The sequence below is a fragment of the Mustelus asterias genome, unplaced genomic scaffold (assembly GCF_964213995.1).
Source record: "Mustelus asterias unplaced genomic scaffold, sMusAst1.hap1.1 HAP1_SCAFFOLD_4258, whole genome shotgun sequence".
Taxonomy (NCBI): domain Eukaryota; kingdom Metazoa; phylum Chordata; class Chondrichthyes; order Carcharhiniformes; family Triakidae; genus Mustelus; species Mustelus asterias.
The window spans coordinates 1-15000 of NW_027594203.1; the positions used below are offsets into that span (position 1 = coordinate 1).

A 15000-nucleotide genomic window follows, 5' to 3' on the forward strand; every position below is an offset into this window, starting at 1 on the left:
GGGCGAGAGGGGGATGTGGTGGGTTGGGGGGGGGGGGGGATTGGGCGGATGCGGGGCGAGAGGGGGATGTGTGGGTTGGGGGGGGGGGGGGATTGGCCGTGCGGGGGCGAGAGGGGGATGTGTGGGTTGGGGGGGGGGGGGATTGGCCGTGCGGGGCGAGAGGGGGATGTGTGGGTTGGGGGGGGGGGGGATTGGCCGTGCGGGGGCGAGAGGGGGATGTGTGGGTTGGGGGGGGGGGGGATTGGCCGTGCGGGGGCGAGAGGGGGATGTGTGGGTTGGGGGGGGGGGGGGGATTGGCCGTGCGGGGGCGAGAGGGGGATGTGTGGGATGGGGGGGGGGGGGATTGGCCGTGCGGGGGCGAGAGGGGGATGTGTGGGATGGGGGGGGGGGGGGGGATTGGCCGTGCGCGGGCGAGAGGGGGATGTGTGGGATGGGGGGGGGGGGGATTGGCCGTGCGGGGGCGAGAGGGGGATGTGTGGGTTGGGGGGGGGGGGGGATTGGCCGTGCGGGGGCGGAGAGGGGGATGTGTGGGTTGGGGGGGGGGGGGATTGGCCGTGCGGGGGCGAGAGGGGGATGTGTGGGTTGGGGGGGGGGGGGGATTGGCCATGCGGGGGCGAGAGGGGGATGTGTGGGTTGGGGGGGGGGGGGGATTGGCCGTGCGGGGCGAGAGGGGGATGTGTGGGTTGGGGGGGGGGGGGGGGATTGGCCATGCGGGGGCGAGAGGGGGATGTGTGGGTTGGGGGGGGGGGGGATTGGCCATGCGGGGGCGAGAGGGGGGATGTGTGGGTTGGGGGGGGGGGGGGATTGGCCATGCGGGGGCGAGAGGGGGATGTGTGGGATGGGGGGGGGGGGGGGTTTGGCCATGCGGGGGCGAGAGGGGGATGTGTGGGTTGGGGGGGGTGGGGGATTGGCCGTGCCGGGGCGAGAGGGGGATGTGTGGGTTGGGGGGGGGGGGGGATTGGCCGTGCGGGGGCGAGAGGGGGATGTGTGGGATGGGGGGGGGGGGGGGGATTGGCCGTGCGGGGGCGAGAGGGGGATGTGTGGGTTGGGGGGGGGGGGGGGGGATTGGCCGTGCGGGGGCGAGAGGGGGATGTGTGGGATGGGGGGGGGGGGGGGGGATTGGCCGTGCGGGGGCGAGAGGGGGGTAGATTCCTTCCTCACCCGACTTTTCTTCTCTTCTAAGTTGGTTGCCATCACGTCATAATCCATGAACAGCTGATGATAGGCGGCCTGTAACTGAGCGAGTTTCCTCCTGTAGATCAGAGAGACACAGCGGATAATCACCTCCCCACACAGCCAGATCATCCCCCAAAACATCACACAACACATCGATCAAAACCACCAGGACCAGACTGAAACCGAATCCAGGGGTTCGGGGTGGTTTATATATAGAATAACAGATACCCGGGAGTGAGTTACAGACTGAAACCCAATCCAGGGGTTCGGGGTGGTTTATATATAGAATAACAGATACCCGGGAGTGAGTTACAGACTGAAACCGAATCCAGGGGTTCGGGGTGGTTTATATATAGAATAACAGATACCCGGGAGTGAGTTACAGACTGAAACCGAATCCAGGGGTTCGGGGTGGTTTATATATAGAATAACAGATACCCGGGAGTGAGTTACAGACTGGAATCTAATCGAGGGGTTCGGGGTGGTTTATATATAGAATAACAGATACCCGGGAGTGAGTTACAGACTGAAACCGAATCCAGGGGTTCGGGGTGGTTTATATAAAGAATAACAGATACCCGGGAGTGAGTTACAGACTGGAATCTAATCGAGGGGTTCGGGGTGGTTTATATAAAGAATAACAGATACCCGGGAGTGAGTTACAGACTGAAACCGAATCCAGGGGTTCGGGATGGTTTATATAAAGAATAACAGATACCCGGGAGTGAGTTACAGACTGGAATCTAATCGAGGGGTTCGGGGTGGTTTATATAAAGAATAACAGATACCCGGGAGTGAGTTACAGACTGAAACCGAATCCAGGGGTTCGGGATGGTTTATATAAAGAATAACAGATACCCGGGAGTGAGTTACAGACTGGAATCTAATCGAAGGGTTCGGGATGGTTTATATATAGAATAACAGATACCCAAGAGTGAGTTACAGACTGGAATCTAATCGAGGGGTTCGGGGTGGTTTATATATAGAATAACAGATACCCGGGAGTGAGTTACAGACTGGAATCTAATCGAGGGGGTTGGGGTGGTTTATATATAGAATAACAGATACCCGGGAGTGAGTTACAGACTGGAATCTAATCGAGGGGTTCGGGGTGGTTTATATATAGAATAACAGATACCCGGGAGTGAGTGACAGACTGGAATCTAATCGAGGGGTTCGGGGTGGTTTATATATAGAATAACACATACCCGGGAGTGAGTGACAGACTGGAATCTAATCGAGGGGTTTGGGGTGGTTTATATATAGAATAACAGATCCCCGGGAGTGAGTTACAGACTGGAATCTAATCGAGTGGTTCGGGGTGGTTTATATATAGAATAACACATACCCGGGAGTGAGTGACAGACTGGAATCTAATCGAGGGGTTTGGGGTGGTTTATATATAGAATAACAGATCCCCGGGAGTGAGTTACAGACTGGAATCTAATCGAGTGGTTCGGGGTGGTTTATATATAGAATAACACATACCCGGGAGTGAGTGACAGACTGGAATCTAATCGAGGGGTTCGGGGTGGTTTATATATAGAATAACAGATACCCGGGAGTGAGTTACAGACTGGGATCTAATCGAGGGTTTCGGGCTGGTTTATATATAGAATAACAGATACCCGGGAGTGAGTTACAGACTGGAATCTAATCGAGGGGTTCGGGGTGGTTTATATATAGAATAACAGATACCTGGGGGTGAGTTACAGACTGGAATCTAATCGAGGGTTTCGGGCTGGTTTATATATAGAATAACAGATACCCGGGAGTGAGTTACAGACTGGAATCTAATCGAGGGGTTCGGGGGGGTTTATATGTAGAATAACAGATACCCGGGAGTGAGTTACAGACTGGAATCTAATCGAGGGTTTCGGGGTGGTTTATATATAGAATAACAGATACCCGGGAGTGAGTTACAGACTGGAATCTAATCGAGGGGTTCAGGGTGGTTTATATACAGAATAACAGATACCCGGGAGTGAGTTACAGACTGGAATCTAATCGAGGGGTTCAGGGTGGTTTAAATATAGAATAACAGATACCCGGGAGTGAGTTACAGACTGGAATCTAATCGAGGGGTTCGGGGTGGTTTATATATAGAATAACAGATACCCGGGAGTGAGTTACAGACTGGAATCTAATCGAGGGGTTCGGGGTAGTTTATATATAGAATAACAGATACACGGGAGTGAGTAACAGTCACACCAATGTGGAGTGGGTGCAGTGTGTGTTGGGGAATGGGTGCAGTGTGTTGGGGAGTGGGTGCAGTGTGTGTTGGGGAGTGGGTGCAGTGTGTGTTGGGGAGTGGGTGCAGTGTGTGTTGGGGAGTGGGTGCAGTGTGTGTTGGGGAGTGGGTGCAGTGTGTGTTGGGGAGTGGGTGCAGTGTGTGTTGGGGAGTGGGTGCAGTGTGTGTTGGGGAGTGGGTGCAGTGTGTTGGGGAGTGGGTGCAGTGTGTGTTGGGGAGTGGGTGCAGTGTGTTGGGGAGTGGGTGCAGTGTGTTGGGGAGTGGGTGCAGTGTGTGTTGGGGAGTGGGTGCAGTGTGTTGGGGAGTGGGTGCAGTGTGTTGGGGAGTGGGTGCAGTGTGTGTTGGGGAGTGGGTGCAGTGTGTTGGGGAGTGGGTGCAGTGTGTTGGGGAGTGGGTGCAGTGTGTTGGGGAGAGGGTGCAGTGTGTTGGGGAGTGGGTGCAGTGTGTTGGGGAGTGGGTGCAGTGTGTGTTGGGGAGTGGGTGCAGTGTGTTGGGGAGTGGGTGCAGTGTGTTGGGTAGTGGGTGCAGTGTGTTGGGGAGTGGGTGCAGTGTGTGTTGGGGAGTGGGTGCAGTGTGTGTTGGGGAGTGGGTGCAGTGTGTGTTGGGGAGTGGGTGCAGTGTGTTGGGGAGTGGGTGCAGTGTGTGTTGGGGAGTGGGTGCAGTGTGTTGGGGAGTGGGTGCAGTGTGTTGGGGAGTGGGTGCAGTGTGTGTTGGGGAGTGGGTGCAGTGTGTGTTGGGGAGTGGGTGCAGTGTGTGTTGGGGAGTGGGTGCAGTGTGTGTTGGGGAGTGGGTGCAGTGTGTGTTGGGGAGTGGGTGCAGTGTGTGTTGGGGAGTGGGTGCAGTGTGTGTTGGGGAGTGGGTGCAGTGTGTGTTGGGGAGTGGGTGCAGTGTGTTGGGGAGTGGGTGCAGTGTGTTGGGGAGTGGGTGCAGTGTGTTGGGGGGTGGGTGCAGTGTGTTGGGGGGTGGGTGCAGTGTGTGTTGGGGGGTGGGTGCAGTGTGTTGGGGGGTGGGTGCAGTGTGTTGGGGAGTGGGTGCAGTGTGTTGGGGAGTGGGTGCAGTGTGTTGGGGAGTGGGTGCAGTGTGTTGGGGAGTGGGTGCAGTGTGTTGCGGAGTGGGTGCAGTGTGTTGGGGAGTGGGTGCAGTGTGTTGGGGAGTGGGTGCAGTGTGTTGGGGAGTGGGTGCAGTGTGTGTTGGGTGCAGTGTGTGTTGGGGGAGTGGGTGCAGTGTGTTGGGGAGTGGGTGCAGTGTGTTGGGGAGTGGGTGCAGTGTGTGTTGGGGGGTGGGTGCAGTGTGTTGGGGAGTGGGTGCAGTGTGTTGGGGGGTGGGTGCAGTGTGTTGGGGAGTGGGTGCAGTGTGTTGGGGAGTGGGTGCAGTGTGTTGGGGAGTGGGTGCAGTGTGTGTTGGGGAGTGGGTGCAGTGTGTTGGGGAGTGGGTGCAGTGTGTTGGGGAGTGGGTGCAGTGTGTTGGGGAGTGGGTGCAGTGTGTTGGGGAGTGGGTGCAGTGTGTTGGGGAGTGGGTGCAGTGTGTGTTGGGGGGTGGGTGCAGTGTGTGTTGGGGAGTGGGTGCAGTGTGTGTTGGGGAGTGGGTGCAGTGTGCGTTGGGGAGTGGGTGCAGTGTGCGTTGGGGAGTGGGTGCAGTGTGTGTTGGGGAGTGGGTGCAGTGTGTTGGGGGGTGGGTGCAGTGTGTTGGGGAGTGGGTGCAGTGTGTGTTGGGGAGTGGGTGCAGTGTGTTGGGGGGTGGGTGCAGTGTGTTGGGGAGTGGGTGCAGTGTGTTGGGGGGTGGGTGCAGTGTGTGTTGGGGAGTGGGTGCAGTGTGTGTTGGGGAGTGGGTGCAGTGTGTGTTGGGGAGTGGGTGCAGTGTGTTGGGGAGTGGGTGCAGTGTGTGTTGGGGAGTGGGTGCAGTGTGTGTTGGGGAGTGGGTGCAGTGTGTGTTGGGGAGTGGGTGCAGTGTGTTGGGGAGTGGGTGCAGTGTGTTGGGGAGTGGGTGCAGTGTGTTGGGGAGTGGTGCAGTGTGTTGGGGGGTGGGTGCAGTGTGTTGGGGAGTGGGTGCAGTGTGTTGGGGAGTGGGTGCAGTGTGTTGGGGAGTGGGTGCAGTGTGTTGGGGAGTGGGTGCAGTGTGTTGGGGAGTGGGTGCAGTGTGTTGGGGAGTGGGTGCAGTGTGTTGGGGGGTGGGTGCAGTGTGTTGGGGGGTGGGTGCAGTGTGTTGGGGAGTGGGTGCAGTGTGTTGGGGAGTGGGTGCAGTGTGTTGGGGAGTGGGTGCAGTGTGTTGGGGGGTGGGTGCAGTGTGTTGGGGAGTGGGTGCAGTGTGTTGGGGAGTGGGTGCAGTGTGTTGGAGGGTGGGTGCAGTGTGTTGGGGAGTGGGTGCAGTGTGTGTTGGGGAGTGGGTGCAGTGTGTGTTGGGGAGTGGGTGCAGTGTGTGTTGGGGAGTGGGTGCAGTGTGTTGGGGGGTGGGTGCAGTGTGTTGGGGAGTGGGTGCAGTGTGTGTTGGGGAGTGGGTGCAGTGTGTGTTGGGGAGTGGGTGCAGTGTGTTGGGGAGTGGGTGCAGTGTGTTGGGGAGTGGGTGCAGTGTGTTGGGGGGTAGGTGCAGTGTGTGTTGTGGAGTGGGTGCAGTGTGTTGGGGAGTGGGTGCAGTGTGTCTTGGGGAGTGGGTGCAGTGTGTGTTGGGGAGTGGGTGCAGTGTGTGTTGGGGAGTGAGTGCAGTGTGTGTTGGGGAGTGGGTGCAGTGTGTTGGGGAGTGGGTGCAGTGTGTTGGGGAGTGGGTGCAGTGTGTGTTGGGGAGTGAGTGCAGTGTGTGTTGGGGAGTGGGTGCAGTGTGTTGGGGAGTGGGTGCAGTGTGTGTTGGGGAGTGGGTGCAGTGTGTGTTGGGGAGTGTGTGCAGTGTGTGTTGGGGAGTGGGTGCAGTGTGTTGGGGAGTGGGTGCAGTGTGTTGGGGGGTGGGTGCAGTGTGTTGGGGAGTGGGTGCAGTGTGTTGGGGAGTGGGTGCAGTGTGTGTTGGGGAGTGGGTGCAGTGTGTTGGGGAGTGGGTGCAGTGTGTGTTGGGGAGTGGGTGCAGTGTGTTGGGGAGTGGGTGCAGTGTGTTGGAGGGTGGGTGCAGTGTGTTGGGGAGTGGGTGCAGTGTGTGTTGGGGAGTGGGTGCAGTGTGTGTTGGGGAGTGGGTGCAGTGTGTGTTGGGGAGTGGGTGCAGTGTGTTGGGGAGTGGGTGCAGTGTGTGTTGGGGGGTGGGTGCAGTGTGTGTTGGGGAGTGTGTGCAGTGTGTGTTGGGGAGTGTGTGCAGTGTGTGTTGGGGAGTGGGTGCAGTGTGTTGGGGAGTGGGTGCAGTGTGTTGGGGAGTGGGTGCAGTGTGTTGGGGAGTGGGTGCAGTGTGTGTTGGGGAGTGGGTGCAGTGTGTGTTGGGGAGTGGGTGCAGTGTGTTGGGGAGTGGGTGCAATGTGTTGGGGAGTGGGTGCAGTGTGTGTTGGGGAGTGGGTGCAGTGTGTGTTGGGGAGTGGGTGCAGTGTGTGTTGGGGAGTGTGTGCAGTGTGTGTTGGGGAGTGGGTGCAGTGTGTGTTGGGGAGTGGGTGCAGTGTGTGTTGGGGAGTGGGTGCAGTGTGTTGGGGAGTGTGTGCAGTGTGTGTTGGGGAGTGTGTGCAGTGTGTGTTGGGGAGTGGGTGCAGTGTGTGTTGGGGAGTGGGTGCAGTGTGTGTTGGGGAGTGGGTGCAGTGTGTTGGGGGGTGGGTGCAGTGTGTGTTGGGGAGTGGGTGCAGTGTGTGTTGGGGAGTGGGTGCAGTGTGTGTTGGGGAGTGGGTGCAGTGTGTTGGGGAGTGGGTGCAGTGTGTTGGGGAGTGGGTGCAGTGTGTTGGGGAGTGGGTGCAGTGTGTTGGGGAGTGGGTGCAGTGTGTGTTGGGGAGTGGGTGCAGTGTGTGTTGGGGAGTGGGTGCAGTGTGTGTTGGGGAGTGGGTGCAGTGTGTTGGGGAGTGGGTGCAGTGTGTGTTGGGGAGTGGGTGCAGTGTGTGTTGGGGAGTGGGTGCAGTGTGTGTTGGGGAGTGGGTGCAGTGTGTGTTGGGGAGTGGGTGCAGTGTGTTGGGGGGTGGGTGCAGTGTGTGTTGGGGAGTGGGTGCAGTGTGTGTTGGGGAGTGGGTGCAGTGTGTTGGGGGGTGGGTGCAGTGTGTGTTGGGGAGTGGGTGCAGTGTGTGTTGGGGAGTGGGTGCAGTGTGTTGGGGAGTGGGTGCAGTGTGTGTTGGGGAGTGGGTGCAGTGTGTTGGGGGGTGGGTGCAGTGTGTGTTGGGGAGTGGGTGCAGTGTGTGTTGGGGAGTGGGTGCAGTGTGTGTTGGGGAGTGGGTGCAGTGTGTTGGGGAGAGGGTGCAGTGTGTGTTGGGGAGTGGGTGCAGTGTGTTGGGGAGTGTGTGCAGTGTGTGTTGGGGAGTGGGTGCAGTGTGTGTTGGGGAGTGGGTGCAGTGTGTTGGGGAGTGGGTGCAGTGTGTTGGGGAGTGGGTGCAGTGTGTTGGGGAGTGGGTGCAGTGTGTTGGGGAGTGGGTGCAGTGTGTTGGGGGGTGGGTGCAGTGTGTTGGGGAGTGGGTGCAGTGTGTTGGGGAGTGGGTGCAGTGTGTTGGGGAGTGGGTGCAGTGTGTTGGGGAGTGGGTGCAGTGTGTTGGGGAGTGGGTGCAGTGTGTTGGGGAGTGGGTGCAGTGTGTTGGGGAGTGGGTGCAGTGTGTTGGGGAGTGGGTGCAGTGTGTTGGGGGGTGGGTGCAGTGTGTTGGGGAGTGGGTGCAGTGTGTTGGGGGGTGGGTGCAGTGTGTTGGGGAGTGGGTGCAGTGTGTTGGGGAGTGGGTGCAGTGTGTTGGGGAGTGGGTGCAGTGTGTTGGGGAGTGGGTGCAGTGTGTTGGGGAGTGGGTGCAGTGTGTTGGGGAGTGGGTGCAGTGTGTTGGGGAGTGGGTGCAGTGTATTGGGGAGTGGGTGCAGTGTGTGTTGGGGAGTGGGTGCAGTGTGTGTTGGGGGGTGGGTGCAGTGTGTTGGGGAGTGGGTGCAGTGTGTTGGGGAGTGGGTGCAGTGTGTTGGGGAGTGGGTGCAGTGTGTTGGGGAGTGGGTGCAGTGTGTTGGGGGGTGGGTGCAGTGTGTTGGGGAGTGGGTGCAGTGTGTTGGGGAGTGGGTGCAGTGTGTTGGGGAGTGGGTGCAGTGTATTGGGGAGTGGGTGCAGTGTGTGTTGGGGAGTGGGTGCAGTGTGTGTTGGGGGGTGGGTGCAGTGTGTTGGGGAGTGGGTGCAGTGTGTTGGGGAGTGGGTGCAGTGTGTTGGGGAGTGGGTGCAGTGTGTTGGGGAGAGGGTGCAGTGTGTTGGGTAGTGGGTGCAGTGTGTTGGGGAGTGGGTGCAGTGTGTTGGGGAGTGGGTGCAGTGTGTTGGGGAGTGGGTGCAGTGTGTTGGGGAGTGGGTGCAGTGTGTTGGGGAGTGGGTGCAGTGTGTTGGGGAGTGGGTGCAGTGTGTTGGGGAGTGGGTGCAGTGTGTTGGGGAGTGGGTGCAGTGTGTGTTGGGGAGTGGGTGCAGTGTGTGTTGGGGAGTGGGTGCAGTGTGTGTTGGGGAGTGGGTGCAGTGTGTTGGGGAGTGGGTGCAGTGTGTGTTGGGGAGTGGGTGCAGTGTGTTGGGGAGTGGGTGCAGTGTGTTGGGGAGTGGGTGCAGTGTGTGTTGGGGAGTGGGTGCAGTGTGTGTTGGGGAGTGGGTGCAGTGTGTTGGGGAGTGGGTGCAGTGTGTTGGGGAGTGGGTGCAGTGTGTGTTGGGGGGTGGGTGCAGTGTGTTGGGGAGTGGGTGCAGTGTGTTGGGGAGTGGGTGCAGTGTGTTGGGGAGTGGGTGCAGTGTGTTGGGGAGTGGGTGCAGTGTGTTGGGGAGTGGGTGCAGTGTGTTGGGGAGTGGGTGCAGTGTGTGTTGGGGAGTGGGTGCAGTGTGTGTTGGGGAGTGGGTGCAGTGTGTTGGGGAGTGGGTGCAGTGTGTGTTGGGGAGTGGGTGCAGTGTGTTGGGGAGTGGGTGCAGTGTGTTGGGGAGTGGGTGCAGTGTGTTGGGGAGTGGGTGCAGTGTGTTGGGGAGTGGGTGCAGTGTGTTGGGGAGTGGGTGCAGTGTGTTGGGGAGTGGGTGCAGTGTGTGTTGGGGAGTGGGTGCAGTGTGTGTTGGGGAGTGGGTGCAGTGTGTGTTGGGGAGTGGGTGCAGTGTGTGTTGGGGAGTGGGTGCAGTGTGTGTTGGGGAGTGGGTGCAGTGTGTGTTGGGGAGTGGGTGCAGTGTGTGTTGGGGAGTGGGTGCAGTGTGTTGGGGAGTGGGTGCAGTGTGTTGGGGAGTGGGTGCAGTGTGTTGGGGGGTGGGTGCAGTGTGTTGGGGAGTGGGTGCAGTGTGTTGGGGAGTGGGTGCAGTGTGTTGGGGAGTGGGTGCAGTGTGTTGGGGAGTGGGTGCAGTGTGTTGGGGAGTGGGTGCAGTGTGTGTTGGGGAGTGGGTGCAGTGTGTGTTGGGGGGTGGGTGCAGTGTGTTGGGGAGTGGGTGCAGTGTGTTGGGGAGTGGGTGCAGTGTGTTGGGGAGTGGGTGCAGTGTGTTGGGGAGTGGGTGCAGTGTGTTGGGGAGTGGGTGCAGTGTGTTGGGGAGTGGGTGCAGTGTGTTGGGGAGTGGGTGCAGTGTGTTGCGGAGTGGGTGCAGTGTGTTGGGGAGTGGGTGCAGTGTGTTGGGGAGTGGGTGCAGTGTGTTGGGGAGTGGGTGCAGTGTGTTGGGGAGTGGGTGCAGTGTGTGTTGGGGGGTGGGTGCAGTGTGTTGGGGAGTGGGTGCAGTGTGTTGGGGGGTGGGTGCAGTGTGTTGGGGAGTGGGTGCAGTGTGTTGGGGAGTGGGTGCAGTGTGTTGGGGAGTGGGTGCAGTGTGTTGGGGAGTGGGTGCAGTGTGTTGGGGAGTGGGTGCAGTGTGTTGGGGAGTGGGTGCAGTGTGTTGGGGAGTGGGTGCAGTGTGTTGGGGAGTGGGTGCAGTGTGTGTTGGGGAGTGGGTGCAGTGTGTGTTGGGGGGTGGGTGCACTGTGTGTTGGGGAGTGGGTGCAGTGTGTGTTGGGGAGTGGGTGCAGTGTGCGTTGGGGAGTGGGTGCAGTGTGCGTTGGGGAGTGGGTGCAGTGTGTTGGGGAGTGGGTGCAGTGTGTTGGGGGGTGGGTGCAGTGTGTTGGGGAGTGGGTGCAGTGTGTTGGGGGGTGGGTGCAGTGTGTGTTGGGGAGTGGGTGCAGTGTGTTGGGGAGTGGGTGCAGTGTGTGTTGGGGAGTGGGTGCAGTGTGTTGGGCAGTGGGTGCAGTGTGTTGGGGAGTGGGTGCAGTGTGTTGGGGAGTGGGTGCAGTGTGTTGGGGAGTGGGTGCAGTGTGTTGGGGAGTGGGTGCAGTGTGTTGGGGGGTGGGTGCAGTGTGTTGGGGAGTGGGTGCAGTGTGTTGGGGAGTGGGTGCAGTGTGTTGGGGAGTGGGTGCAGTGTGTTGGGGAGTGGGTGCAGTGTGTGTTGGGGAGTGGGTGCAGTGTGTGTTGGGGAGTGGGTGCAGTGTGTTGGGGAGTGGGTGCAGTGTGTGTTGGGGAGTGGGTGCAGTGTGTGTTGGGGAGTGGGTGCAGTGTGTTGGGGAGTGGGTGCAGTGTGTGTTGGGGAGTGGGTGCAGTGTGTTGGGGAGTGGGTGCAGTGTGTGTTGGGGAGTGGGTGCAGTGTGTTGGGCAGTGGGTGCAGTGTGTTGGGGAGTGGGTGCAGTGTGTGTTGGGGAGTGGGTGCAGTGTGTTGGGGAGTGGGTGCAGTGTGTTGGGGAGTGGGTGCAGTGTGTTGGGGGGTGGGTGCAGTGTGTTGGGGGGTGGGTGCAGTGTGTTGGGGGGTGGGTGCAGTGTGTTGGGGAGTGGGTGCAGTGTGTTGGGGAGTGGTGCAGTGTGTTGGGGGGTGGGTGCAGTGTGTTGGGGAGTGGGTGCAGTGTGTTGGGGAGTGGGTGCAGTGTGTTGGGGGGTGGGTGCAGTGTGTTGGGGAGTGGGTGCAGTGTGTTGGGGAGTGGGTGCAGTGTGTTGGAGGGTGGGTGCAGTGTGTTGGGGAGTGGGTGCAGTGTGTGTTGGGGAGTGGGTGCAGTGTGTGTTGGGGAGTGGGTGCAGTGTGTGTTGGGGAGTGGGTGCAGTGTGTTGGGGGGTGGGTGCAGTGTGTTGGGGAGTGGGTGCAGTGTGTGTTGGGGAGTGGGTGCAGTGTGTGTTGGGGAGTGGGTGCAGTGTGTGTTGGGGAGTGGGTGCAGTGTGTTGGGGAGTGGGTGCAGTGTGTTGGGGAGTGGGTGCAGTGTGTTGGGGGGTAGGTGCAGTGTGTGTTGTGGAGTGGGTGCAGTGTGTTGGGGAGTGGGTGCAGTGTGTCTTGGGGAGTGGGTGCAGTGTGTGTTGGGGAGTGGGTGCAGTGTGTGTTGGGGAGTGGGTGCAGTGTGTGTTGGGGAGTGGGTGCAGTGTGTGTTGGGGAGTGGGTGCAGTGTGTGTTGGGGAGTGGGTGCAGTGTGTGTTGGGGAGTGGGTGCAGTGTGTGTTGGGGAGTGGGTGCAGTGTGTGTTGGGGAGTGGGTGCAGTGTGTGTTGGGGAGTGGGTGCAGTGTGTTGGGGAGTGGGTGCAGTGTGTGTTGTGGAGTGGGTGCAGTGTGTTGGGGGGTGGGTGCAGTGTGTTGGGGAGTGGGTGCAGTGTGTTGGGGAGTGGGTGCAGTGTGTTGGGGAGTGGGTGCAGTGTGTTGGGGAGTGGGTGCAGTGTGTGTTGGGGAGTGGGTGCAGTGTGTGTTGGGGAGTGGGTGCAGTGTGTTGGGGAGTGGGTGCAGTGTGTTGGGGAGTGGGTGCAGTGTGTTGGGGAGTGTGTGCAGTGTGTTGGGGAGTGGGTGCAGTGTGTTGGGGAGTGGGTGCAGTGTGTTGGGGAGTGGGTGCAGTGTGTGTTGGGGGGTGGGTGCAGTGTGTGTTGGGGAGTGGGTGCAGTGTGTGTTGGGGAGTGGGTGCAGTGTGTTGGGGAGTGGGTGCAGTGTGTTGGGGAGTGGGTGCAGTGTGTTGGGGAGTGGGTGCAGTGTGTGTTGGGGAGTGGGTGCAGTGTGTTGGGGAGTGGGTGCAGTGTGTGTTGGGGAGTGGGTGCAGTGTGTTGGGGAGTGGGTGCAGTGTGTTGGGGAGTGGGTGCAGTGTGTTGGGGAGTGGGTGCAGTGTGTTGGGGGGTGGGTGCAGTGTGTTGGGGAGTGGGTGCAGTGTGTTGGGGAGTGTGTGTTGGGCTGGGGTTTTCACTCACTTGTCTTCAGATGCATTCAGTCGCTCGGTTTTCAGAGCAGACTCATAGCTGTGGACGGCGATCCGCAGCTGGTCGACCGTGACGCTGTGCTGCTTCTTCTGGTTCTCTGTCTCCTGTTCCAGAGCTCGCAATTTCTCCTCCGTCAACCGGCACCTGTGTCCAGGAAGACAACGAGGCGTTAATAATCGCGGAATAGGAGGAACGAGAGAGAGACAGAGCGAGAGAGATAGAGAGAGAGACAGAGAGAGAGAGAGAGAGACAGAGAGAGAGAGAGAGACAGGGAGTGAGAGAGAGAGAGTGAGAGACAGAGAGAGAGAGAGAGACAGGGAGTGTGTGAGAGAGAGAGAGAGAGAGTGAGAGACAGAGAGACACAGCTCCAGAGGTGCTGGGAGCTCCCAGATCAAAAATCCCAATTCCGTCAACCATCAAATCCCATCAGCGCCTCACTCCCTACACTCCCTCCCTATCTCTGTAACCTCCTCCAGCCCCCTATACCCCCTCCCTATCTCTGTAACCTCCTCCAGCCCCGACACCCCTCCCTATCTCTGTAACCTCCTCCAGCCCCGACACCCCTCCCTATCTCTGTAACCTCCTCCAGCCCCTACACCCCTCCCTATCCCTGTAACCTCCTCCAGCCCCGACACCCCTCCCTATCTCTGTAACCTCCTCCAGCCCCGACACCCCTCCCTATCTCTGTAACCTCCTCCAGCCCCTACACCCCTCCCTATCTCTGTAACCTCCTCCAGCCCCGACACCCCTCCCTATCTCTGTAACCTCCTCCAGCCCCGACACCCCTCCCTATCTCTGTAACCTCCTCCAGTCCCTACACCCCTCCCTATCTCTGTAACCTCCTCCAGCCCCTACACACACTCCTTATCTCTGTAACCTCCTCCAGCCGCCCTACACCCCTCCCTATCTCTGTAACCTCCTCCAGCCCCTAATCCCATCCCTATCTCTGTAACCCCCTCCAGCCCCTACATCCCCTCCCCATCTCTGTAACCCCCTCCAGCCCCTACACCCCTCCCTATCTCTGTAACCTCCTCCAGCCCCTACACACCCTCCCTATCTCTGTAACCTCCTCCAGCCCCTACACACCCTCCTTATCTCTGTAACCTCCTCCAGCCGCCCTACACCCCTCCCTATCTCTGTAACCTCCTCCAGCCCCTAATCCCATCCCTATCTCTGTAACCCCCTCCAGCCCCTACATCTCCTCCCCATCTCTGTAACCCCCTCCAGCCCCTACACCCCTCCCTATCTCTGTAACCTCCTCCAGCCCCTACACACCCTCCCCATCTCTGTAACCTCCTCCAGCCCCGACACCCCCTCCCTATCTCTGTAACCTTCTCCAGCCCCTACACCCCCTCCCTATCTCTGTAACCTCCTCCAGCCCCTACACACCCTCCCTATCTCTGTAACTTCCTCCAGCCCCTACACCCCCTCCCTATCTCTGTAACCTCCTCCAGCCCCTACACCCCCTCCCTATCTCTGTAACCTACTCCAGCCCTTACACCCCCTCCCTATCTCTGTAACCTCCTCCAGCCTCGACACCCCCTCCCTATCTCTGTAACCTCCTCCAGCCCCTACACCCCCTCCCTATCTCTGTAACCTCCTCCAGCCCCTACACCCCTCCCTATCTCTGTAACCTCCTCCAGCCCCTACACCCCTCCCTATCTCTGTAACTTCCTCCAGCCCCTACACCCCCTCCCTATCTCTGTAACCTCCTCCAGCCCTTACACCCCCTCCCTATCTCTGTAACCTCCTCCAGCCCCTACACCCCCTCCCTATCTCTGTAACCTACTCCAGCCCTTACACACCCTCCCTATCTCTGTAACCTCCTCCAGCCCCTACACACCCTCCCCATCTCTGTAACCTCCTCCAGCCCCGACACCCCCTCCCTATCTCTGTAACCTCCTCCAGCCCTTACACCCCCTCCCTATCTCTGTAACCTCCTCCAGCCCCTACACCCCCTCCCTAGCTCTGTAACCTCCTCCAGCCCCTACACCCCTCCCTATTGCCGAGGGGGCGCAGAGAACAACTCACCTCTGCTCCAGCTGGGAGCAAGCTTTCGATTTCATCTCCACGCATGACTGACTGTCTTGAAGTTCACCGAGGAGGGACGTCACCTGGGCCTTGAGGGAGGCCTGATCCTCACTCATTTGCTGCAACAGAGACAGATCAGCGTGACCCACAGACACCCGCACCCCCGGTGCCCCTCAGCCCGGTGCCCCGGACCCCCGGTGCCCCGCACCCCCGGTGCCCCTCAGCCCCGGTGCCCCGCACCCCTGGTGCCCCTCAGCCCGGTGCCCCGGACCCCCGGTGCCCCGTACCCCCGGTGCCCCGCACCCCCGGTGCC

General features: G+C 60.0%; 1 protein-coding gene across 1 annotated transcript in view; it reads right to left on the bottom strand.

The window, feature by feature from the left end:
• Nucleotides 1-1124: 1124 nt before the first annotated feature.
• The window catches only part of LOC144491030 (NF-kappa-B essential modulator-like), a gene marked incomplete at its 3' end in the record, with an annotated part of 19532 nt that continues 5656 nt past the window's right edge, over nt 1125-15000 (bottom strand). The window contains exons 3-5 of the mRNA XM_078208707.1: nt 14688-14806; nt 12648-12800; nt 1125-1252 (exon numbers count right to left, since the gene is read on the bottom strand). Of these exons, the coding sequence (XP_078064833.1) occupies nt 1125-1252; nt 12648-12800; nt 14688-14806 (400 nt within the window). The remainder of the gene's footprint in view (nt 1253-12647; nt 12801-14687; nt 14807-15000) is intronic.